Source organism: Ovis canadensis, chromosome 6, assembly GCF_042477335.2.
Source record: "Ovis canadensis isolate MfBH-ARS-UI-01 breed Bighorn chromosome 6, ARS-UI_OviCan_v2, whole genome shotgun sequence".
Taxonomy (NCBI): domain Eukaryota; kingdom Metazoa; phylum Chordata; class Mammalia; order Artiodactyla; family Bovidae; genus Ovis; species Ovis canadensis.
The window spans coordinates 76,861,504-76,886,708 of NC_091250.1; the positions used below are offsets into that span (position 1 = coordinate 76,861,504).

A 25,205-nucleotide genomic window follows, 5' to 3' on the forward strand; every position below is an offset into this window, starting at 1 on the left:
GCCTAGTGTGGGTTCTATTTCTGAGCTAGTCAGTGTGACCAGGAGCAAGGTATACCATGATTGGCCTAAACTACTCCTGTTTCAGACGGTGAGGGTTATTAGCAGAACATGGGGATAGAGGGAGGAGCTGGATAAGCCAACAAATACAAGACCTCGCCCTAGATGACAGCCACCAGCAACTTCTCTTCCCTTAATCTGCTTTATTTTTTTATGATACATACAGTCCAACTTTGTCTTCATTTATTGGTGTTTCTGTTTGCTTTTTTCTTCTGTGCTAGAGTGTAGGGCCCAAGATGGACAGGGTGTTTCTCGAATTTGCATAACATTATGTCCCCAGAACTGAGACAATGCTTGGCACATAGAAGATGCTTGGTCAGTATCTGTGGAATGAATAACTTCCCAACCAGAGCGTGGTGGGTGGAGACAGCTCATCAGGCTGAAAAAGTAGAACTTAAAACACTCCAGAATCGAATTTAACCACCTTATAAATCAAAAGAAGCAGAAAATGGTGAGTAGTAAAACAGAAGTGTCTGGAGTTTCTCAGAAAGAGTAAGTCATTCACCAACCCTAGCTGGTTCTCATTATCTCTGACAAAGGAAGATAAGAAGAGGACAGATGAGTGAAATAATCCAAAAATATTGTGGAAGCTAGTAGTTCCCACCCCATTCATTAACACACTTTTACTGGAACAACCGACAGCACGCTGGAGAGCCTTAAGTCTTATCCCCTCTCCTTGGACTGCTCTCTGCAGAAGACAGGATGCAGTTACTGGGCAACTAGATGGGAAGCATAGACAACTTAATAGACGTGAAGAAAGGAGCACTTAGACTGCAGGCCTTTGTGTTGTTCATATCTTCTAACCCCTCTCGCAAAGCTTGTCTTTGAGTGACTTGATGGAATCCAATAAAATTGTTCATCCTGCTAACATCCACATCTTTGTTTCTGATCTCTTGCTTCACCCTTAGGTTTCTATGGCCAGGGATGGCCACAGGTGGCCTGGTTTACATTTGTCAAGCTGCCATTCAGCTTCCAGCTCTCACTTGATCTAGGGTTTTATTCTTGGCTTTCTATGAAGTCATGAACAGAATGGCCTTTCTATTTTTCTTCTTCATAACTACCTGTGAGAAAGCAGCTGAAGCTCCAAGAAGCATGTTGACTTTCAGGGTTTTTTTCCTTTCTTTTCTCCTGTGGTTTGTAGGATAGGGTAGGGGAGACATTTGGGTATCTGGGAAAGGTTTCCTGATACTTGTTGTTGTTCAGTAACTAAGTCATGTCCAACTTTTTGTGATTCTAGGCACTGCAGCCTGCCAGGCTTCTCTGTCCTCCACTGTCTCCCAAAGTTTGCTCAAAACATGTTCATTGAGTCAGTGATGCTATCTAACCATCTCATCCTCTGTAGCCCCCTTCTCCTCCTGCCCTCACTCTTTCCCAGCATCAGAATCTTTTCCAATGAGTCAGCTCTTCGCATCAGGTAGCCAAAGGATTGGAGCTTCAGGTTTAGCATCAGTCCTTCCAATGAATATTCAGGGTGATTTCCTTTGGAATTGACTGGTTTGATCTCCTTGCAGTCCAAGGGACTCTCAAGAGTCTTCTCCAGCACCACAGTTTGAAAGCATCAGTTCTTCGGCGCTCAGCCTCTTGTATGGTCCAGCTCTCACATCCACACATGACTACTGGAAAAACCATAGCTTTGACTATACGGATCTTGGTCGGCAATGTGATGTCTCCTTTTTTAATACACTGTCTAGGTTTGTCATAGCTTTCCTAAAGGCCAAGTGTCTTTTAATTTCATGGTTGCAGTCACTGCCCGCAGTGATTTTGGAGCCCAAGAAAATAAAATCTGATACTATTTTCTTGAAAATCCAGTTTTGTAATGCTGTACCAAGCAGCTTGTGAAATTGTGTCTTTTCTAGATGTGGGCTTCCTAAGTGTTTGCCCTCCCTGATGGGAAATTGGGCCCAAGGAATCTAGTTATGGGATATAAATGGAGAAGGAGATAGAAGAATATCAGTGTTTATATAAGATTATGTACTTAACTGCAGTTATAAATTTTGTATGATTTATATATTGACTTTTACGTGCCAAATGAATGCATAGCTAACATTTTTTGAGCACTTAAGCATCAGGCATTTTTCTGAATGCTTTCCATGTAGTAATACATTTAACCCTCCCAGCAACCCTATGAGATAAATATTATTTGCTCCATTTTACTGATGAGAAAACTGAAATTGGCCAAGGTCAAATAATTAGCCCAAGGTCAGACAGCTAACAAGGGGTGGAGCCAGGATTTAAACTGTCAGCTGAGCTTCCAAGACCATGCTTTTAACCTACTCTAAACTGTCTCTTTCTTGCAGCAGGTATAGGTTGGGAATCTAGGCATAAACAGCATTTAGTGACGGGGCACCATCCAGGTTAGCATCATCCAGTATAAGCATGGGTCTTCCCAGATGGCACTAGTGGTAAAGACCTGCCTGCCAATGCAGGAGACATAAGAGACACAGGTTCGATCCCTGGGTTGGGAAGATCTCCTGGAGAAGGGCACGGCAACCCACTCCAGTATTCTTGCTGGGAGAATCCCCTGGACAGAGGAGTCTGGTGGTCTGTAGTCTGTAGGGTTGCAGAGAGTCAGATACGACTGAAGTGATTTAGCATGCAAGCGTAAGCAGGCTGTAAGTATATAGCAGTTGGAAGAGGTGATGCTGATGATGACAGCTATCACTGTACTGAAGTGCATCAGATGCTGTCAGCTTTTGCCATTTGGTAGTTGGAGACAGAGTCCTTTGTCAGACTCACAGCTTGGCTGATTACTGCGTGACCTCAGTCAAGTTACTCAAACTCTCTGATTCTTTTCTATAAAATGGGGACAACCCCAACCACATCACTGGGGAGTAGGTTGTGTGGATTGAATAATAGAGCCTACAAAAAGCATCAAGCACAGAGTAAGTGTTCAATAACATTAGCCATTTGGCCTGTTCTCAGTGGATAAATAAACCAAGATAATTACTTGCATTTCCAAAGAAATTAAATGCAAAACCATATCCAATTTAGACATATAGTTTTCAGTTAGTCATGAGTTCTTCCTTTTCCTGCTAAAAGTCAGGCCTGGCTTTTGTACAAGTCCTGGTTAACTTTTGACCTACAAGTAAGCTACCTTCATTTCCATAACTGGAATTTCTGCCTCCCTCCAGAGGGTCATATCAGCTGAACTCACCCAGGCCACATTCAGGCCCTCAGTGTGGCGGCTACAGGGTGCCCCTCTCCACACTTCCCTTCCCCTCTCGCTCACTCTGAGTCCTGATGTGAGATCTGTGTGTGCCTTGTGAATGACGGCCACTCTGTCCCCGGAGAGGGCCCTCCACTGGGGAGAGTCAGAGGATCTAACTAAAGTCAGAGTCAGAGGTTATAACTGATGGAAGCTGCTGGACGCAGTTCCTACAAAGACACTGGCTGTGGTGGGCATATAAGTCAGTGTAGACAGTGTTTAAAAGTTGCTAACATGGAGTATATTTGTTTTTTTCCTTTCTATGGGGAATGTGGAGGGGACCTGCCTGAGCATCCCAGGAAATCTGCAGTGGGACCTTCCAGTCTTTGTGGATGTCATTTACAGCCCTGATTTTAAGCAACAGTCTGGGAGAGATTAAACTGAGGTTTATCTTTGAGTGACCGGAGTTATTTCTGTTTTCGTCAGCTTGAACTCTAGTAATTAATGCTAAGACACTGGCGGGAACAAGGCTTTTATTATAATATGAGGGTGAGGATGGCTTTGACTGACCTTTCTTCTGCTGGAGTTTCAGTGTTTTAGTATGTGCTGCTTGCGCTGGAAAGAATTTATAATCACAGGCTGTCAAAGACAGCCATTGTTTTCACTGCTCTGAACATGTGGGTCAGCCACAAGTGCTTTCAGCTCCCCCAGCGCCAAGAGCTGGCCGAGGGTGAGAGCATGCCTGGATTCTTCTGAAGCATCAGGAAAAGCATTTTGCATATTTTTCACTGCTTTTTTTTTTTTTAAACTTTTTGCCCCAGAAAAGACAGCTCCCTTTCAGAGCAGGAATTTCCCTTCAAGGTAGCAGAAGATGGAACATACTGCTCCAGGATTTTATGAAACTGATTCTGCTACAAAAACAAATGCTGTGTGCCTTAGCCAGACAGCATAAACAGAAGCAGTTGTGCGGCTAAACTAGGGGCTGGGTCCCGGAACAGACATGCAGTTATGGATCCTGAAAGACGGGTCAAGGTTAAGGCTTTTGTTTTTCATTTTTCTTTTCATCTTTTATTGTATTCTTGTGAATCCAAACTTGATGATCTTTTATTCTTAATTTCTCGAATTTTTTTTAAACATTGTGGACTGCAAGATGCTTGGGGATTTTTTATTTTTAAATATGTGTGATTTTCTGATTGAGAAAGTTGTAGCAGGGAAGGATTGAAGAATGAAATGTTGACTTGCAGATGATAATCAGTGTGATAACTGCTTGCTGTAGCCTTTCCACAGTGATTCTATATGCAGGATTTTTTTGGAGACCGCTGGGGACTGATTTTCCTGATATTCATAGGCTCTATGTCTGTTGCAGTAATGTCTGTAATCCTTTTGTTTTCTTCTTGAACAGGAGACTGATGATATTGAGAGCCCCAAACGTAGTATTCGAGACAGTGGCTACATCGACTGCTGGGACTCCGAGCGCAGCGACTCCCTCTCTCCCCCTCGACACGGCAGAGATGATTCCTTCGACAGCTTGGATTCCTTTGGCTCCCGTTCCCGGCAGACTCCTTCGCCAGATGTAGTCCTCAGGGGAAGCAGTGATGGTAGGTTGGAGCCTTAATAAACTGCATTTCTTAGAATCAAACAGTAACAAGAGCTGCCTTGTTCCCAGCTGAGAGATTGGCACTGGGAAGGCGGACTCCATACCTACCTTGCGGTAACTCTAAACTGGTAGGAAAAAAAAAAAAAATCTCTTAACGTTGTTTTTTGGTGGTCCTTAGAATTTGGGTTGCCTTTGCCAGCAGTTGGTTTGAACATTGCCTCAGTGAGCATATCTTCTGTTGGAAAATGTGTTACATCATTCCTCCCTGGGTCTCAGTGAATCAAGATGCTGTACAGACCATTAGCTCATAAAGTGTGCTGGAGGTTTATATGTTCCAGGTACGAGGAAGGGAAATGCTTGAGTGAGTACCACACTGTATAAGTGAAAATGGATCAACTTCCAGCAAACTGGAAACACACTGCACACACTTATGACAGCTCTGAAGCTTGGGACTGTGAAACTTTAATTGGCATGGTTTTGCCAATATTAGATGCTTATGGTAACTGACCGTTGACTAGAGCGATGCAGGTGGTCCTTAATGTATTGAACACAACCCAGACTGCTTGTTTCTTCAGAGGCTGGGTTTGGTTTAAATCTCCTGGATTTTATATCACCTGAAAGGAATGATCATTTTTCTTTACAAAAATGTATGGTCATGCAACCTGATGTAAATTTAATGCATATTTTTTCAGAAGCTGTTTACCTTACTTATCTTGTGCCTTTGTGCTTTTATTAATAAGAAGGGAAGATAGCTTGGTTCTGCATGTATAAACTTGGAGAAAGACTCTTAGGGGAATTCTTTTATTTGTGTCTATTTCTTTTTACTAGAAAAGGAAATAATTAGCTTCTGATTAAAGCTAATATTTCTAGAGACTTTAAGTCTTCTGTCTGAGATGAAAATTTTATTTTTAGCTAAAAAACCTCTTCCAGTTATAAAATTCTATGTCACCAAAGTACTTGGGTATTCAATATGCCCAGGTCCTGAGTTCATTACTCAACCTCTGGTATCTCATTTAATCCTTAGCACAGGTTATGAGATATCCAGTATGTGAGTTAATTCTCTCACAGGCCTATGAAACACTCCTTAGCCATATTTTACAGATGAATCTTAGGTTAAGAAACCATCCTAACATTGTAAGTGCCCCAAATCACTGTAAGTAGCATGACGATGTTAGCCTCGAGAAGTATGAGTCCAAAGCTTATACCCTAAAGCTTAATTTACTCACACTTCTTTCTGTTTGGTTAATAGATTTTTCAAATTCTAGCATGACTGAACTAATGCTTTTGTTTAGTACTTAAACTTGCCAGCAAATAGATTAGCCTCAGGGCCATATCGTATGTGACTCCTAAAGAATTCCATGGTGCATTGTGAACTGCTTGAAAAACATTTCTACAATTTTACGTGACATCTTAAGTCCCACCCACAGTATTAGAAGTTACAATACCAACTGCATGGTCTAATTGAACTTTAACATAACTGAAAGGGAGATTTGCTTTTATGAAACAAATCATAACTAAACTATTGCATCCATATTATTTTGATTTTTTAAAGAATTATTATTGTCTCATCCTGGTTTTTAATAACTGGCAATGTGGATCCTTTATTTATTCCGTCACCAGCTTCAAGGGATTCAGAGTTTATAATGGGCTACATCTTGAAGGGATTTGAGATGGTAATTACTAATATTGTACTAATATGTGCTGAGGCATAATTTCATTTGCAGCAATTAAGATTGATAAGCCAGAGTCTTTTCATAACAGTTTTTCCCGTGTAGAGAAAAACATGAAATTGAACTTCACAAAACACCATCCGTGAAAGAGCATCTTAACACACAGATTTCACCAATCAGCCTGATACCTTCAGGCTCATATTCTTGTAAACTAATCAAGACCTAATGAGGTTTTAAAGAAAAACAGCACTTTTTATCTGCCTTTTAAAGTGTGGTATAATTTTATCCAAATTGATGTTGTATTTCATTAGAGTTTATGGTATATTTTTTAAGTGATGTAATCAAGAAGATTGCTAGTGCTATTAAACACTTTCAAATTTAGAAGAACTTTTTTTTTAATTCTTGAAAATTTACTTCCTATGACTCATAATCAACTAAGGAAAGTCTTACCATGAAATTTTCCAGCTCCATATTGGGTAGAGAGAGTGTTCATTTTATTATTACTGAGGCCCACAGACCCATTCAGTAGGGACAGTCAAGAGCCACACACATAAGAGGTGCCGTGATTCTATGGGTTGGACACAAGAGCCACCTGGTAAGGAAGCTGTGGGTCACCAGGGTCAATTCAGCCACTCTGTCTTGCTTGACAGGTACCCAGTTCCTCCCTCGCTTTCACTGACATGCCTTCTGAGGCAAGCTCCACTGGAGAGGAAATACAAAATCTTCCACTCGGGTGCTTTTAAAATTAAGAACATGTTTTATAAACATAATGCATTTTGTTAAATAAATATTCTTATCTGTTATATAAAAGGTTAGTTAAGGGAGAGACATAAGGAATGAGAGAAATTAAAGTATTGGAGGAAGATGAAAAAGCAAAGGGTTGGTAGTATATATGGTAAAGTAAAAGTGAAAGTTAGTCGCTCAGTTGTGTCTGACTCTTGGCAATCCCTGTCCGGCTCCTCTGTCCATGGAATTCTCTAGGCAAGAGTACTAGAGTGGGTTGCCACTTCCTTCTCCATGGGATCGTCCCTACCAAGGGATCGAACCCAGGTCTCCTGCATAGCAGGCAGATTCTTTACCAACTGAGCCACTAAGGAAGCCCATATGTGGTAAACATAGATTAAAACAAAGACAGACTCCTAGCTGTTGGAAGGGAGAGAAGTGTAGTCCCAGGGGAAAGGAAGGATCAGACTTTGATAAAAGGATGTCATCGTGGTCATGTGCACTGTTGGGCATAGATGGAGAAGCGACCCGAGTACATTTTCATCTTTTCAGGATTAAGTCAAAATCTTTTGAAATCTTGGCCTGAGATAAGAAGAGTTCTAACACTTGGGTGCTTTACATCTCAGGTAATCCTCACAACAACTGATGAGAGCTGTATTATTACCTGATTTCCAATGAGGACCCTGAGGAACAGAGGGCTTAAATTCCCCAGTCACACGGCTAGGCGATGATGGAGCTGAAATTATACCCTGGTCTCCAAGTCCAGAAGGTTACACTGCTTTCAGCGAAGTCACTTTGCCTCTGGGCATTTGTAAATTAACTCTTTTTGAAGTGTCTGTTGAAGACATTTATCAAAGAGTAATTGGAGAGAGGGGGAAGGTCATCTGTTCATGTGTTAAACAACCTATTTTGAGACTCTCAGTGTATTATAGGTAATATGTTTTTAGATATTGTACCAAAATAAGTTTCATAGATTATAGGGTTTTAGAACCGAGTGAACAGAGACAGCTCTATTCCATGCTAGCCCTTCATAGTTGATTGAAGAATCATTTTCTTTCCTTCATTTATTCAGCCAAGTCCAGGTGTTCCCCTCGTCAGGGTGCTTTAAGCAGAGGGCATTGTGCCCAAAGTCAGAAAACTGCAATAGTGCATGTGATGATGATGACATCCTTTTATCAAACTCTGATCCTTCCTTTCCCCAAGGCTGTGTTTCTCTCCTTCCAGCAACCAGGGGTCTTTCCTGGGCTGGAATCTGGAGAACAGAAATTGGAGTCTTGAGCTGTTACTTACCAGCCTTGGAAAAGGGGCCCTTTGGGTCTCTTTGAGTCTCTGTTTTCACCTCTGTATCATGGGGAAAATATCAAATAGGGAAACAATCCAAGTGCTTGGCAAGGTAAGGTAGTATTAGTGTTTGTTATAAAGCAATTCACCGAGGGCTCTGAGTATTTTATTATGATACTGAGACAGATATCCGTGATAAAAGACTTGGGGTGAGAAGGGAACCAAGTTATGAATCAAAAACCAACAAGTCATGAAGTGGTCAAAACTCCAGAAGGGAGGCTGAAAGCCAGTGACATGAATAATTCATAAACTGAACATTTCATCTGCAACAATGAACAACTTGTTTATGGTCAATGCTTTTAACTTTTACCGTTTTTTTAAAGCCATTAAATCATTTAATCTCCAGGGCAAGTTATTTCATTCCTATTTTTACAGAAAAGGATGAGCAGGTGTATTAGAGACAAGCGTGGGAGCCCACAGCTCATCAGTGACAGATCCAGAACTATTATAGCATAGAGTAGTCAGTGATTGTTACACACTTACGCAGGAGCAAGTACTGTACCAGTAGTTTCACACGTATCTGATCCTCCCAACAGTGCTACAAAGTAGGTGATACTATTATCCTCACTATATTATAGACTGGAAAACTGAGGCTTGGGGTAGTGGTGACCAGTGCCAAAGTAACATAGCTAGTGAGCGGCAGAGCTCAGTATGAAGTGGATCTGACTTAACCACCTGCACTACACACTTCGCTAGGCTGCCACATCTCTCGACTTTCAGTTTAAGGTTCTTTTCACAAGTGTAAAGAGGTCAATTTCTGTTTGCTGTCAGTGAAGTTGAAGGACCTTTTTATAAGGCACTCACTGATTTAGAGTTTTCAACCAGCATTCAGATGGTGGCTGCCTGTCACAGTGATGCGTGTTTTAATGACAGTTTCAGTCTAATGGATGTTAGAAATCTGATGAGATGAGACTCAGGAAACAAGGATACAGTATAATTTGGATACTGCCCAGTGAAAGACTGATGTTGGTAATGTTGAATTCCTTTGTGTTGTATAGAATGCTTTTTAAGCTAGACTAATTCATTGATTCGTGTGATTGAGTATATCCACTGTGTGCAAAGACCATGTGATAAGTACTGTGAAGGGTACAAAGCCCTGTTCTCAAAATACAAAATAGAAAGTATAAAGTACCAGAAGAAAAATAGATCATCAGGCCATAGTGTTCACAGGAAAAAACTACCTCCAGCTCTGGGTACCAGGAAGGGCTCTGATATAGAGAAATATGCATTAATTATAACTCAAGCCATTTCCTGGAAGGCAAACTCTTGGTGTAATCCATACTGATCATTTTTCTGAATTCCTATAGTTCTTATATGTTTGTGCTCCTTGATTATAACTAATATTCTCCAGGTGTTTCATGAATTGGTTAAAGATACCTCAAAGACAAAGGATTATAAATCTTTTGTAATTCTTATTTGTCAGAATATCTAGTACAGAGTAAGACATGCAAAAACAGGTGCTGTGTAAAAACTCCATAAATTTATTTTTTCTTCTGAGACTTGCAGAATCTGAGCAGGCGTGTAGTCCTATTGCAAATGTGTTGTTAATTGTAACTCTCAGACACAGCTAAGCTTACTTTTTTTTTTTAATTTTGACTTTTTTTCTTTCCTGATTAGAATTGAGAGCTTTTCCCAGAATGGATTAACTTTGACTGATACTTTTGTTAAGTGAATAATTAAAGGAAGTAATCCCTGGAACCCATAGATTTAACCACATCCCCCATACCATATACTTGCCATTTGGAATATTATTGCTAGCCCGGCACACTCTCTCAGCACCCGTCCTCTCTCCCCAGGGAGGGGGAGCGACTCTGAATCCGACCTGCCCCATCGGAAGCTGCCTGATGTGAAGAAGGATGACATGTCTGCGAGGCGGACGTCCCATGGAGAGCCGAAATCAGCAGTGCCTTTTAACCAGTACCTCCCCAACAAGAGCAACCAGACAGCCTACGTCCCCGCACCTCTGAGAAAGAAGAAGGTGGAGCGAGAGGAATATCGGAAGAGCTGGAGTACCGCCACCTCCCCCCTGGGTGGGGAGAGGCCCTTCAGGTAAGACCTGGGCTGTGCTGCTCCTATCCTGGCTTGTGATATAGGAACAACGGCCCCTGGATATGAATGAGCCCCAAGAGCCGCTGTAGACCATTGATGTGAGATTACAGATGGAGGTGGGAAGAACAGACCTTCAGAGAGTGATCGTCACAATAGGATAGAAGCTTCACGAAGGCACCTACAACTGTGCCTGGCACACAGTAGGTATTCAACCAACACTGGGCTGATGAGTAGATTTTTGAAACCAGCTGTATCATCAGGACATTGAGAACAGATCTGTCATCCATATCCTTCTCGGGAGACTGTCTGACTCCCAGTCCTGTTAGATTAGGTACAATAAGACCTTTTATCTACACCAAAGTTTATCTGGACATAAGCTCAAGCATTATGTAAGGCATGCATGAACATGCTTGAGTCATAGGTAGAAACAAACAGTCATAATGAAATGGAAGAAGCATTGGACTTCTCATCTCTTTAGGGAAGCAAGCAGTCTTTCCCCTAATCTCTGATTATGTTTTTGTATTTCTTCATTCATTTATTCAGTAAGAATGTATTTATAGAGCATGTACCATGTGCTAGGTAGTAGATCTTTTAGGCTTTGGGGACCCAATAGAAGGTAATATAGAGTCTTTGCCTTCAAGAACTTTACAGTCTAATAAAAGAAACTTATAGTCTAGTCTAATCCTTTTAGCAAAACCATCCTGATCATTGCTTGGTTATTTCTTATAGTCTTCCTTTATTATCTATGATTTTCCATTGAGTAAAAATTTTATTAAAAGTTGTAGTTATTGAACAAAACATGAATTTTGCCTTTCTGGCAGAAAAGGTTTTTGCCTATCAAGTTTGAAATAGCTTTCAATCAGTGTAGAGATTATGATGCGTTGTGTTAATTAACAAATGGCTACATTTAATTTTCTTCACATTACCAGAATAGTATTGCATACTATGAATTGCAATATTATGGAAGTAATATCAGAATGACCAGGAGCTGATCTATGATCTGCTCCCCAGCCTAGCATGTTAGTTTGGTCAATTATGTTGTCCAACTCACTAGCTATCCTGAGACAATAGAGGAAGAGGAAAGTGAAGTGGGGCCTCCTTGTGAAGAGGACCCCGTCAGCCCAATGGACACCAGTGGGAAGCCTCCTGATGGTAGGTCAGAACTACCCACCAGTTGTGGGAAGGAGCAGCCTCCTGCAGAGGGGGCTGTGGTGGCACCAGCTCCCAAGTCTGAAGAGAAAGCTGCTGCTGAAATGCAAAAGCGCAGAAGGCTGGAGCAAGCTGGAATCAAGGTCATGCCAGCAGCACAGCGCTTTGCCAGGTTAGCTGTGCAGGCCAAAGACTGGCCTGGCTGGCTTTGTGCATGCCCGGGGCTTTGGAATCTGTCTGATGCGGTGGAGTTTCCATCTTGTTTTCCCACTTCCTGCTTTACCCGTTGCATCATTATTTCCTACTTGGAGCGAATAGAAATAGCTAATCATCTTTGCCTTAAGGCCTGTCTCTGCTGAACTTTTGGTTATTTTAAATGGAGGTAAAGAGTGAGCTTCGTGCTGCTTGAGTAGACCTTGTCCTGGTCAAGTATGTGTGGTCAGTCACTTGTGGGCTACAGGATATATCTGGCAATAACATCTTATTTTTCAATTGTTTATGGCTTGTTAATTTTCACACTACTCCTAAATGGCTCTTATCTTCCTTCACACATCACTAGAAAGTAGTTCCTTTGGCATGGAAAGCACTGTCTTTAGAAAGAGTGGCTGGCTGACAAAAATCCACTTACTTTCTTTGTCCCAAGGGAGTAGTAAGTACAATTAGGTTTATTTGACTCATTTCTAAAATTTGTTGATTCAAAAATGAAGGATGGAGTGATTACTCCTCTTAATTGTCACAAAGGCACTCTTATACAGTCCAGGTGGCCTCGAGTTACGTGAGAGATGGAGACCTCCAGCAGCTGAAGTCACAGAGAAGTATAGTTGTACAATTTCACTTAGTGTTTGGAGAAGCTGATTAATTTCTGTCATGTAATAACCACGAAGATCCTAACAAATGATAGTGAGACCAAAATTTAATGGACAAATTGTAACTCATAACAGTTTGACAATTGAAATTCCTTTGCCGCTTGCTCTTTCATTGAATCCTGAAAGGCAGGTGATATGCCCATTTTTTTCAAGCAGAATAACTGAGGATCAGTGAAAGTAAGTTACTTAAGAGCCCCTGAGCCAATTACTGCTGACCTGGTGGCTACTTTCAGATGTTCTCTGACCACCGCATCCCCGCTGCCTCCCACACATTTGACAGAACGTTTTCCATCCCTCTGTACAACTCCATGTGTGGTTATGCTGTGGTCTAGGTCTTCACTGAAAATTCCAGCACTGGCTTATATGGATGTAATCTTAGAGTAGCTTTGTATTGATAAAACACCAAGGATATCATTCTTCCTGTCTGCGGTATCCCACAGATAAACATATCTGTCCTAAATGTGTATGTGCTTCTAGAAAACTCTGACATAAAACTGTGCTTGTGCTACAAGAAACTCTCAGGGTTTCTAAAATTATAAAGGGTAATGTCATAACATCTTAGAAATAAATCCAGATATTCTTTAAATTGCAGTTCAGAGACCTTTTGAGACGCATGCTGTTTCAACATCATTTGAGCATCTATGTACATCAAAGACCAGGCGGCTAGGTGCTGAGAATATCAAAATGGAGTATATCCTCTTACCGGTTTTCAGCTTTTCCTGCTTCTGTCTTCAAGCCTAGGGCACTGTGGAAATAAGTAATAAGTGATATAGATAAGAGAGTGAATTTATTAAAAAAAAAAACGCTTTAATCGTAATTCCTTCATACACAGACCTTCATTTTTATCATATCTGCAAAGTCTGTAACTGAAAGTTACCAAAGACACCATCATCTCTTTTATTATTTTTCTTGTTATTTTCAAAAATTGCCAATGTTTGAGTTTTAAAATCTCATTTTTAAAAAATCGTTTTTTTTTCCATGATTACTAATGCTGTTGACTGTCACAACATGTGTATCGGCTACTCGGGTTGGTTTTTTCCCTATAAAGTCCCTCATATCTTCTGTCATTTACTTTTGTGCTTTAAAAAAAAAAATGTTTTATGTGTGGTGAGAACGCTTGGCATGAGGTCTACACTCTGAACAAATCTTTAACTGCCCAATACAGAGTTGTTAACTATAGGTACAACGTTGTACACCAGATTCCTAGAATGTATTCAGCCTGCTTAACAGAAACTTTATGCCTATTGATTAGCAATCCCTATTTCACCCTCCCTCCATCCCTAGGATGCTATTCTTTGATTCTCTGTATTTGACCATTTTAACTACTTCATGTAAGTGGAATCATGCCATTTTTTTCTTTCTATGACTGGCTTATTTCACTTAATGTCCTCGAAGTTCATCCATGGTGTCACATATTACAAAATTTAATTCTTGTTTAAGGCTTAATAATATTCCGTTGTGTGCATATACACAGCCTTACCCTTATTCATCTCTTGATAGACACTCAGGGTGTTCCCACATCTTGCATATTATGAATAATGATGTGGGAGTGCTCAGATCCCTTTGGGAATCCTGGTTTGAGTTCTTCTGGATATATACCCAGAAATGGGATTGCTAGATCTAGCTCTGTTTTTACATCCTGAGGAACCTCCCCATGTCATCCTTGTAGTTACTGTTGTTGTTCAGTTGCTGGGGCATGTCCAACTGTTTGAGGTCCCATTGACATGTCATCTTTAGAGTATCCAGAAGAGCAAGGGGAGACAAGTGGGCAGAGACTGGGAGAGAACTCGGCACACCCTGGAATCATGGTGACATGGAGAAGAAAAGAGAGTGGGCAAAGGGTGGGGGTTCCATGAGTGTCCTATGCCTCTTCAGTAAATGGAAGTTTATTTTCTGATAAAACAGTGCAATCTTTTATGACAGCTCCCATCCTGTGCACAGACCTAGAATCATAGTCTACAACCATGAATTCTAAAATTGAAGAATAATAGTATATTTGTGTGGTAATTTTTGCTCCTGTCCATGTTCCTGGGATCTGGCTTATTTTTTCCACATTGTGTCCAAGTTAGCTCTATTAAGCAGAAATTTGCAGGTCAGTTAATGTCTGCAGATGTCAGTTAATGTCATACTTTAGAGCTACTGACTTAGCATTTAAAATGGAGTTCAGGAAAATCATGCATATTCCCAGAGAATGTTCCCAATAGCAACACAACACAGCTGCTCCAAACACCCAGAATTCATTTGTTAGATAGATTTTTCAGCTGCTAGCTCTCATAAAAGTTTTATATATACCATGCCACCAGCCTGCCCTGTCTGTGTCTTTGTCACTTAGTTTTTGCAGCCCACAGTAGAGTCAACGGCCATCCTAAATTTATCCACATTTTGGATCCTGCTTTTAATGTGGCAGAAGGTAGCTTAACTGGAATGAAATGCATATCATGACGAAGGAAGGGATTCTTGGTGTCTGGAAAAAAAAAAGACTATGAAACATTTCAATATGCCGATGTCTCTTAAGGCATTTTACCTTCAGTCTCCTGTCTTTGCAATCCAAATGCATTCTGGCCACCACATCTTGGAACCCAACAAGAGGCACCAGATACTTCTTGTGCCTATTTCTGAGCTGAGAAAGTCTGTGTTTGCAGAGATGGGGAGAGAATGAGGTACAGGCGAAGAAGGGGGCATGTAGACGAGAGGAAGGCCTGACTTTTGTAGACCAGTTTTTGGTGGTTGTGTCACAAGTATCCTCAAACACCTCCTTGAATTATTTTTAATACCATATAAAAACGAGCAAAAGTGCATGAGTTTTCTAGTCGAGAAGTCCCAGGCTTCCTGTCAAAGAATATGTTAGGAGGTATCTTAGCACCATGGGACAGAGTAGGTCTTTCTTATTAAATATGTCTGCCATTGAAGTCAGAAATGCATAAACTACTTTTCCTTCCATGTTCATGATTTTAGTTTATGATGTAGTTAGCTTAATTACCCCCCAAATATGAGACTCTGCCAGAGAAGCTGAGATTTCTGTGTTTAAGAGGATAAAATAAGAACCAAGATTCACTTCCCCTGAATTAAAATGCCATGGAGATTTGAATTCTCCGACTTGGTGTTTCCCATTGGAGAACTAAACTTGTTTTTGAACTGAATTATAGGTTTCACGTGATTGGACTTCTTTTCTAATTGTTTTCATATGTTTCAGCACTCAGTCTTTTCTACTAGTCTGTGGATCTTCTCAGGCACATAGTAATTAATCACAGAGAGGGGGAAAAGCCCTCCAAGGAACAATAGACATTTTAGAAGTCTTTGGAGGAAGAGCAGATGCAGCTAAGTGCCAGACACGTATTCCTCCTTACCAGATGCCTGGTGTGTCACTGACTGTTGCCGAACAGATTCCGGGGGATCAGGGACCAGGCAGACACAGAATGTGTGTGAACCTCTGTGACTCTGGATGTAGCTGCCCTGGTTGGGCACTGCGTGAACCAGGGAGGTCTCTGGTATTGCCCGTGACATTCCCAGGAGGCCTAACAGGCTTTTCTGGAGAGCTCGGTTTCTTTCAATAGAACAAACTGACTGCTAGTCTGAGCTGATTGCTTGTGCACTGTCAAGTAAAAGGGAGTGAAAGAAAATGCCAGCTCTTCCTCAGCTGAAATCATTATCTCGCTCACTTTGAAATATATAAGCCTCAGAAGCTTTGAGACAAGGGCTTTTCTTCCCCCTCACCTGCTCAGAGCCCACAATCTCTCCTACAAAGATAGCCTCACTTGTTTTAGGACAGAGTTGCCAGGTTGGAGGCAAGGCTTGACATTTCTCATGTCACATTGGACTGTATTCCTCCTAAGTAAAGCAATGAGCTGGGTCCACTGAGGAACCTCTTCTTCAACACAACTCATCTATGAATAACTCCAAAAAAATAGTGCCAAACCTCCCCCATGAATATCAAGCTAGATAGCCAAAGTCTGCCACTTAAATGTACTTACTTTACCTACATTCAGATGACCATAGCTGGAAACTTCAACATTCCCCTCTGCAAAGTGGTCATCATAATTCCAGTCTTACAGGGCTGTCTTGAATGTTAATTAATCTGGAATATACTAGCTCTTCATAGCTATTATAATTATTAAAAAACAAAGTAGAGTATACTGAAGGTTTATAATAAACTGACCTTCAGAAGAAAAGGGCACATTATAAAAAGTCATTTAAATATTTTGCTAACTAGATACCTGTGAGCATAAGCCTTCATATTTGCCTTATATACATTATTTATTACTTCATAGCCAACAGTGCCGACCCAGAATTTATCTCATTAAATTTTTTCTCTTTCTGAGTCTGCCTTGAAGCTCTGAATTTACAGGATTCAAGCAATTAGCAGAATGTCATTATGATCATTTTTCAAGTGGGCAGGGAGTGGCTTTAAGTGGCCAATGATATGGAAAGCTTTATTCACCCCCTCTTTTTAAGCCTGCATATCTAAACTGAGATCATTTGAAATGAGTCCTGCCACACTGGGCATTTAGCCTAAAAAGAAACACCCCAGGGAATTTGTAGCCTAGCTGGATTCACATGTGCATAAGGCAGTAGATTCTCCTTGCTCAAACTGGCATGACTGTTTGCATAAATGCATATGTTTTATCCCATAAAATTCTGCCTGAGTTGGAAGAGATTGTAAGCCCAGGACTCTGGTCAGAAAATAGAAGGACTACTGCTTTTGGACTTGAGAGCTTCAAGCTTGGAGTCTGCTCTGGATGAGATGAGATAATGAGTTTGAAAGGGCTTTGTAAACTGTAAAGCGCTGTGCAAGCACTGTAAGGTATGATTAGTTAGCATTCTATTGTCAATCCTGGCTGAGCTTGCCATCTGCAACTAGCAATGCCAATCACAACTCCATTCTGAGCACAACTCACAGGATCCTTTTATTTAGTAACCAAAATACTTCTCTGTCTCCTACTCCCATAGTAATGATAATGCCTTATTTTTTACATGATGCTCCATTTTCAGAACTGTTGCTGGAGATATCTTTTGTTTAATGAATAGTAGAGTGGTTAAGAACAGGACCTGTGGAGCCAAACTGCCTGGGTTTGAATTGTAACTTAAGCAATGGTGCTTTGAATTTGGGCAAATTTCTTCTCGTAATCTCAGTTTCCCCTCTATAAAATGGGGGTGCTAATCCCACTACCATTACAAGGCTAGTATTAGAGTTAAATGAATTAACACTAGAAAGAATTCTAGCCCATGGTAGGTGCTCCATAATAATGAACCACCCTCTTTATCATCATCACTGTGCTTTTTAAATAATGAGTTTTCGAAGAGATTGATTCAGTGGCCTCTCATTTCCCACTGACCATTCTTTATGGCCACAGTCAGCCAATACCAGTTGGTTCTTGCCAGACTTGTAGGCTAGAGAGGCAGGGAAGAGAGTCAACACAGTCCAAGAGGGGCCAGGCGGGAGACGAAGAGCAGGGGTGCTTAAAGGGTAGTATTTCATATATTAAGAAATAAATTTAAGTTGCAGCAACATGGATGGACCTAGAGATTATCATACTAAGTGAAGCAAGTCATACAGAGAAAGAGAAATATGTGATATCATATGATATCATGCATATGTGAAATCTAAAAAATGATAAAATGAACTCATTTACAAAACAGAAACTCACAGACATAGAAAACAAACTTATAGTTACCAAATAAAAAAGAGAGGGAAGGATAGATTAAGGAGTTTGGGATTAATAGATACACATTACTAAATAGACAATAAGGACCTACTGTATAGCACAGGGAATGATACTCAATATAGTAATTTTAATGGAAAAGAAGCTTTAAAAGTATATATATTAATATATAAAACATGTGTATATATATGTATATATATACAATATGTATATATAACTATCTCTTTGCTATACACCTGAAACTAATACAACATTGCAAATCAACTATATTTCAATTAAAAAACTTTTTTAAAGAAATAAATTTATTCAAGGAGCATCACCCATCACCTCTAAATTTCATGATTTAAAATTTTATTGAGAACAGTGGTCAGCAGGGAGAAAGAGTTTTCTGGGCATGATTAGAGATGGCCCAGATTTTGATTTTGATTTTCAAGAAATCAGGTGGAGTGAGGGCCTACTGTCACCTTAAGCTGATGGCCTCCTCTGCAGCAGACAGTGGGCCACCCGGTCGCCCAGTGTAGACAGTATTTCCTTGCTCTTGCTGCTGCTGCTGCTAAATCATTTCAGTCATGTCCGACTCTGTGCGACCCCATAGACGGCAGCCCACCAGGCTCCGCCGTCCCTGGGATTCTCCAGGCAAGAACACTGGAGTGGGTTCCCATTTCCTTCTCCAGTGCATGAAAGTGAAAAGTGAAATTGAAGTCGCTCAGTCATGTCCGACTCTTTGAGGCCCCATGGACTGCAGCCCACCAGGCCCCTCCGTCCATGAGATTTTCCAGGCTAGAGTACTGGAGTGGGTTGCCATTGCCTTCTCCTTCCTTGCTCTTAGCCAACCTAATTCTTCCTGTCTTCATTTTTGAGTTGACCTGTCCCATGAGCATGAAAAATTTACTCTTAATTCTCTCTCAGAAATTGAATACAAAGTAGGTGAACTTCCTTTAGAAATCAAGATGTTTCATTTACTTATCATCTCTATGAACTGAAAAGATAAATCATTTTTTAAGTTTTAATATTTTATTATGATTTAGAAGCAAGGCTGATCTTTTGAGTAGGGGAAGGAGTTTGTCTGAATATCAGAAAGGCACCATCAACTGTGCCGACAAAAGCAAAAAACGTAAAAAGTCCTAATAGTCCACCATCAAACTACATTTCTCCAAGAATTTAAAGTTCGGGACCTTCAAGATTTCTTTGAAAATGAAAATAGTCTTAAGCAAACATTTTGACAGAATGCCTTAACACAATTTACTTGACATCTAGCATATGACAAAGAAGAGCTGAAAGGTAGAGAATAGTGGGGGTAAAAGCCTGAAGAAAGGATTGCTGGTGGGAGGGAGCAGGGCAAGATAAGCTTTTGTGCCTGAGTCCATTCTATAAATGGTCATAGACTATCCCAGATGTTCCAGGTTAGCTCAGCTTTGCAGGAAGATTATCCTTACACTCTGCAATCTTTGTGCACATCCTAGGTGTGCTGCCACATAGCTGCATTCATTAGCATTCCTCCAGATTAGTTTCTTGGTGGCTCAAATTTTTGCCCTGTCAGTCAAAAGAAATTGAGTACCTATTGGGTGCATTACTAACGTGCTAAAGAAAAAAACATAACACAAAAATGCTTCTTGGGATTTCTCTAGTGGTCCAGTGGTTAAACTGTGTGCTTCCAATGCGAGGGGTGTGGATTTGACCCCCGGTCAGGGAACTAAGATCCCACAAGCTGTGCAGAACAGCCAAAAAAAAAAAAAAGAAAGAAAACCAGCAACAGCAACAACAACAAAAAAACCCCACAAAGTCATAAAAATATTTTTAAAATGTTTCTTATTTTTCTCAATTTCATGAAAGAATTTGGATTTGTCACTTTCAGAGCCATTTAGGATCCTGTCTTTCTTATGCTGATAGGGCGCTGCAAGTTAAATGAATGTTTAGTATTGCTAGTAGCTGGCTAAATTCCAGCTTTTGAAACCCACCCTAACTCTCTGCAACGCTGGATTAAAGTAGTAAAAGATGTCATCTGGACTAACGATATTGAGAAGACCTTTCACTAACAAGACAGTTGTCTGCCTGACAATGGGGATTTAAAAACTGTTTGGGTCTGATCACATGTAGAGTTCCATTTAATTTTGCTCTATCAGTCAAAAGCAATTAAATGATGAGAAAGAAGCTGTTCGAAATATTATCCTTCGTAAAGAAAACCCTTTCCTGGTCCACCAACACGGCAGAGATTCAGAATCAGAAGATGAAGTTGCATGTCGACTGCCTGATCTTGAGAAAGATGACTTTGCTGCCAGGAGAGCAAGGATGAACCAGACAAAGCCAATAGTGCCACTGAACCAACTCCTCTACGGGCCCTACCGAAAAAAAGAGGCAGAGAAATCAGACGGCAGCAAACAACACTCAAAGGGAGACTCAGTAAAGAAAGCTCTAGAGCATAAAAGGTGTGCACTCTGTGTGCGTGTATATGTGAAAGAAAGAGAGAATATAATTAGGTGAAGGTGATTTGAATTATAGCCCCTACCCTGGCCCCCGTTCCTCTATTTCCTGCCTTGATTACATGTAATCAGTAATGGTGGTTTATTTTGAAGTGGAATTCCAGATAGCTGATCTCTTCTAAGTTCACATGGCAGGGAGCAGAATGACCATGTCCAAAACAGGGCTGAATTCACTGAATAAGCTTGGAGCCCAAGAGTGCAGCTGCGCTATATCCACCCCACACATGGTGTGGCGTTCTGTGACATGGGGCGGGAACAGCCACCTCTCAGGCTGCTCCATCCTTCAGCAGGCAGAAATCACAGCTATCCCTTAGCCATGAACCCTTCTATCTTATTAGTGCCTTTCAGATATTGGAAGGGGAAAAAAATGAGGCTTAGCTGTTTCTTCCCTCACGGCAACGTGATCACCTAAACATCTGATGATGGAGACTTCTCATTAAAAAAAAAAAAGTCCTCAGATATATAACACACCTGTATTCATTCTGTCATGGAAATTATTTTTAAGTGAGTTTCCTTGTCCCAGCTTTTCTTCCATCTTCTTAATTAAGGAAAGGAAAATTTAATGACATGGATTTGACCAGTGATTTTTATCCCAAGAGGGATACGAAATCAGTCAAGTCTTCAGCCTGCTAAATTTCTATGGGCAGAGTTCATCATTCTTTTCCTTTATATCAGAATCAAAGTTCACATCTTTATTATTTAATTGCCATATTTCCACCTATCACTTAAGAGGTTTATAATCTATTGAACGAAGAGTATAAATATCTCAATATTTTACACAATTAAAATGGTTCTTTGGGCAGAGTCATTGAGATCAGTGGAGTAGTTCATGTTTTCCATTGTATTGTAGTTTTTTCTTTAGGAAGCACCAGATGCAAAACACATGAAAGATCTCTGGACATAAACAGGGATTAGAGCATAGAAGACCTGGCACAGTTTTTATAGGTCACATTCTAGCTTCAGGAGGCTCTTGGTGACAGAGGCTCTTGCAGTTCTTGTTGGCACACCTTGTAACACACCATTCTCAGAGGGCCTTGTGGGAGGGACTAGTTGCTGCCAGTGAAACAAAAACTTCTGGATAACTGAGCAGCATCAAGACATATTAATGGGGATCAGCAATTTGAGTTAGGAAAGGGAGTAGCTTTTGTACCTCCCTTTTTTCCTTTCTCCTGCATGCAGCTTTAATTCCTGATATTTCCAGCCCCATTTGTCTGTTGTCACCTGCGTCTGTTTATGGGGACACAGCCCATGATCTCTCTCAGTTCAGTCGCTCAGTCGTGTCCTACTCTTTGCGACCCCATGAATCGCAGCACGCCAGGCCTCCCTGTCCATCACCATCTCTTGGAATTCACTCAGACTCATGTCCATCGAGTCGGTGATGCCATCCAGCCATCTCATCCTCTGTCGTCCCCTTTTCCTCCTGCCCCCAATCCCTCCAAGCATCAGTCTTTTCCAATGAGTCAACTCTTCGCATGAGGTGGCCAAAGTACTGGAGCTTCAGCTTTAGCATCATTCCTTCCAAAGAAATCCCAGAGCTGATCTCCTTCAGAATGGACTGGTTGGGTCTCCTAGAGAGCTTCAAAGAACTGTTGGAAAAAAAAAAAAGAGAGCCCCCTGGTGGCTTTTTGCTATGCCCTTCCTTCCCCTTCCCCAAACTGAAAACGAATAGAAAATTCTATAGGCTTCCTATTTGCATAGACTCTGTAAGTACACCAACTCATCCAGGTGATTTAGTTTGGAAAAAAATGAATTAGCCCTATTTATGTACATTTTAAAAAACTTCTATCTCTATTTAGTTAGAAACTTTTAATATGATGGAATGTTTATTCACGTAGATGCCACAGTTTTAGTTTAAATTATAATGTTATCAACACTAGCCATTTAATGTTCATTTCTTATGGGAACAATTGAAAATATCAGGCCACTTCTCTCATGGTACAGTGGTTAAGAATCTACCTTCCCATGCAGGGGATGCAGGTTCGATCCCTGATTGGGGAATTAAGATCCCACATACCTTGCCCTGTGGCCAAAAAAGTTAAAAAATAAAACAAAATTTGCCAGAAAGCTTAAAGAAATAGCTGATTAAAACATCTCTGTATATAAAAAAGAGAAAGTGTCAGATTGATTATTAATAAAGGTGAACAGTTATTGACATAAGAAACAAATGGGTATTGCCCCTTTGGATACAAGCAGAAAGGATACCCTCTCTGTTCGTCAAGTGTTCATTAACCAGACCTAATGAATGCTGTTAGAAGTCAGAGACTGAGTTTGAACATTGAACCTTTCTGTTAAGCATTGACCTAATCATACTTTCTGGCATACCTACGAAGGTTTATGGTTGAGATGTTTAATATGTGAGCAATGTTCCAGCTATCTCCACGCTAATCCTAGAATTTGGATCATGCAGAGTTTGTTACTAACATTTTACTGCTGCAATAAAAGACATTCCAAGAGGGCTCAGGGATTCAGTCAGAAAACTTGAATTCATTATAGTAACTTGAATAGTGTGGGAATAGGGCTTCATTACTGTCAAACTGAAATCTCATTCCCATCTCTAATATTCTTATGGTGAACCCTGGCTTCTCTTCTTAAACTAAGCTAGAGACTGTTATCTGGTGGAAAACTCTGTCTCGTTACAGTGTCAAAAGGGTAGCATAGTAATCCAGGCTACAATTGATTCCATATTTTTGAGAGAGGAAAGGTGCTTCCATCATTTCATCATTCCGTTCTGTGCTCAGCCTCTGAATTTCTGTGCTTGACATTCTGTTTATCTGCTCCTCTTCCTGGAACCTGATTTTTCTGATGATGTGGGGGCCTGGACCAAATTAACAGAAACCAGGGCCAGACAGAAGAGGTGAAGTCAAGGGTGACCTGTATTGTGCGGGCCCAGGAGAGTGAACCTGCGGAAGAGGGACTCAGGAAGGTGCCGGATCTTTACAAGGATGACCTGGCCCAGCGGAGAATTCAGGGCAGGCTTGGCCCTCACCGTGAGGCCCCAAGCTTTATCACAGTTGCCAGTATAACAGAAGCCGACCTGGAGACGTGGGAGAGACTGAAAGTGTCAGAAAAGACGAGGTGTGTCATGGTTTCATTTAACTTTGAGCAAACCAAACACGTATCCTTCTATCACTCTTTATTTTCATGGCCAGAAAAAAAGAAATACCTCTCCAAAGACAGAGCATATTTTGCATGAGTTAAAATTTGTTAATACTAAAAATTACAAGGAAACATCCTTTTTAATTCAACCGACTTATTGTGAATGCTTATTTCAACAGGCTTGTTTATTTGTAAGGAATTTAAACTTGCCTTTTAAATCATTTTAATGATTTCATTGTACCTAAGATTTTCTTATGCTGTCATTAATGACATTGGAAGTGATATTTTAAAAGCTGTAGAAAAGCACTATTTACCCAGGCAAGGCGATGATCATTTCTTCATTTGATTGATTACTGCAAAAGCAATTCTGCTTTAGCCATCCAAGTATTTTTCATACATCCAGTATATTTTAAAAACTCTTCCTTGATCTGTACTCACCTTAGAAACCTTTGGAACTTATTTCCGGTTCTGACTAGGGATGGAGATGTGGAGCACACGTGTGCCCCTGAGCCTTCACCAGAAATTAAAGCAGAAACCGCCATCCGGGATGACTTTGCCAGCCGCAAGGCAAGGGCCTATAAGAAAGCTTCCAGCAGCCCTAGGCAAAAGTTCGTGCACTTTGGACCAGTGACAGAGATAGATCAGCAGACGTGGAAGCGGCTCAGCATTGGCAGGGCGGGGCCAAGGGAGGATCCAGAGGAAGGCGTCTGTCACAGCAAGACCCACACATGCTCTGTGTCTGCTGCCTCAGCGGCCACGTCCAACTTAAAGGAAGACCACATGCTTAATCCACAGAATGACTGCAGGTATTTTCACCATTACATGTGCAAGGAAGTCTGCATGGGAATCACTGCCGCTTTTAAAGAGTTCGCTGACATATTAAAGAAACCGCCAGAGATGACAAAGTTTTAACAGGCTCTCTTGCTGGTTAGCAGAGAAGGGAGGTCAGTACCCCAGGGGGCAAATGTGTGTGAAGTTGAAAAACATCCATTTTGATTCTGTTGTCACCAGAATCACTGCCTGGGAATGCCAATAATTTCGGCAAATGCCCCTTTTTCCCTCAGCCGCATTAAGCACTATTTTATTCGTCAGTAACACTGAACAGACTAGATGGGATGTTTTAATGATACCCTTTGTGTTTTTCCTAAAAATATGTTGATAAAAATCTGGATTACCTATACGCTCCCTCCTTCCTATCCCATAAGGGAGGAAAAAATAGTTATTAGTATCATAAGTTCAGATTTTGGATATCTAAGCAGACACACAATAAAGTAAACCTTCTCCCCCTCTACTTTTTAAAAACATATAACAGAACTCGAGTGGAAAGACTCCTTTGAGGGTTCCTATGAGTCAGGATTCCTTGGATGAGTAA

At 40.8% G+C, this 25,205-nt stretch overlaps 1 protein-coding gene and 1 long non-coding RNA gene across 35 annotated transcripts in view; one reads left to right on the plus strand and one right to left on the minus strand.

The window, feature by feature from the left end:
- The window catches only part of LOC138442511 (uncharacterized), a 35,475-nt gene extending 11,013 nt beyond the window's left edge, over positions 1-24,462 (minus strand). For both annotated transcript variants that reach the window (XR_011257760.1, XR_011257759.1), the window contains exons 1-2: positions 24,272-24,462; positions 13,301-13,342 (exon numbers count right to left, since the gene is read on the minus strand). This is a non-coding gene — a long non-coding RNA (uncharacterized lncRNA). The remainder of the gene's footprint in view (positions 1-13,300; positions 13,343-24,271) is intronic.
- LIMCH1 (LIM and calponin homology domains 1) overlaps positions 1-25,205 on the plus strand; it is a 353,514-nt gene that overhangs the window by 262,038 nt on the left and 66,271 nt on the right. For 16 of the 33 annotated variants that reach the window (XM_069593986.1, XM_069593988.1, XM_069593987.1 and 13 more), the window contains 6 exons: positions 4,605-4,800; positions 10,330-10,582; positions 11,637-11,903; positions 20,381-20,683; positions 23,570-23,812; positions 24,310-24,639. In XM_069593986.1, coding sequence (XP_069450087.1) covers positions 4,605-4,800; positions 10,330-10,582; positions 11,637-11,903; positions 20,381-20,683; positions 23,570-23,812; positions 24,310-24,639 — 1,592 coding nt within the window. The remainder of the gene's footprint in view (positions 1-4,604; positions 4,801-10,329; positions 10,583-11,636; positions 11,904-20,380; positions 20,684-23,569; positions 23,813-24,309; positions 24,640-25,205) is intronic. The other 17 variants (XM_069594009.1, XM_069594010.1, XM_069594015.1 and 14 more) reach the window with 5 other exon arrangements.